General features: G+C 18.1%; 1 protein-coding gene across 1 annotated transcript; it reads left to right on the top strand.

Moving 5' to 3' along the window:
* Nucleotides 1-333, top strand: PGSY75_1329600 (hypothetical protein; the record flags this gene model as incomplete). The annotated part of the gene is made up of 1 exon (XM_018787354.1): nt 1-333. A coding segment is annotated over one exon (333 nt), but the record flags the coding sequence as incomplete, so codon positions are not given.
* Nucleotides 334-646: the final 313 nt, after the last annotated feature.

Here is a 646-nt window from a genome sequence, read left to right as displayed (position 1 = left end):
ACAATAAATAAAGACAACAACGGAATAAAAAAAAGAAAGAAAAAAACGAAAAAAAAAAATATATATATGAACTGTCAATATGAAGAAAATAATAATAATTTAAATCATGTCAATATACAAATGAAAAATGAAATAAAAAAAAATATCCAGAAAAAAATGAATCAAAATGATTATTTATTATGTACTATAAATGAATTCTTAAAACAAGGTCTCAAAAATGAATGTATCCCATTATTTCAAAGATTACAACAGAATCTATTTTTTTTAGTCATGTTAGCTAATAGACCAGAAGACAACTTAGATGATGAACAAAGTAATTATTCTTCAGAATAAAATAATGTCATTTTATAAACACATAAAAGAGAGGACTACACCTTCTTACAGATGAAACATATCCAAAAATATATATTTATTATAAGTCATATATAAATATGGATGTGTATAATATATAATATATAATATATTTTTTTATTAATATATATGTAATGTATAGTTTTTTTAAATTTTTATACATATGAGTTTAAATACATACATACATATATATATAATATATTTATAATACATTTTCATATTTTTATTAACATTTACCACCTTGTCAAAAAATGTTCATCCTTTAAAAAAAATTATTTTTTTTATAATTATCTTT

The sequence above is a fragment of the Plasmodium gaboni genome, chromosome 13 (assembly GCF_001602025.1).
Source record: "Plasmodium gaboni strain SY75 chromosome 13, whole genome shotgun sequence".
Lineage (NCBI taxonomy): Eukaryota > Apicomplexa > Aconoidasida > Haemosporida > Plasmodiidae > Plasmodium > Plasmodium gaboni.
This window is presented reverse-complemented; position numbering and strand designations above follow the sequence as displayed.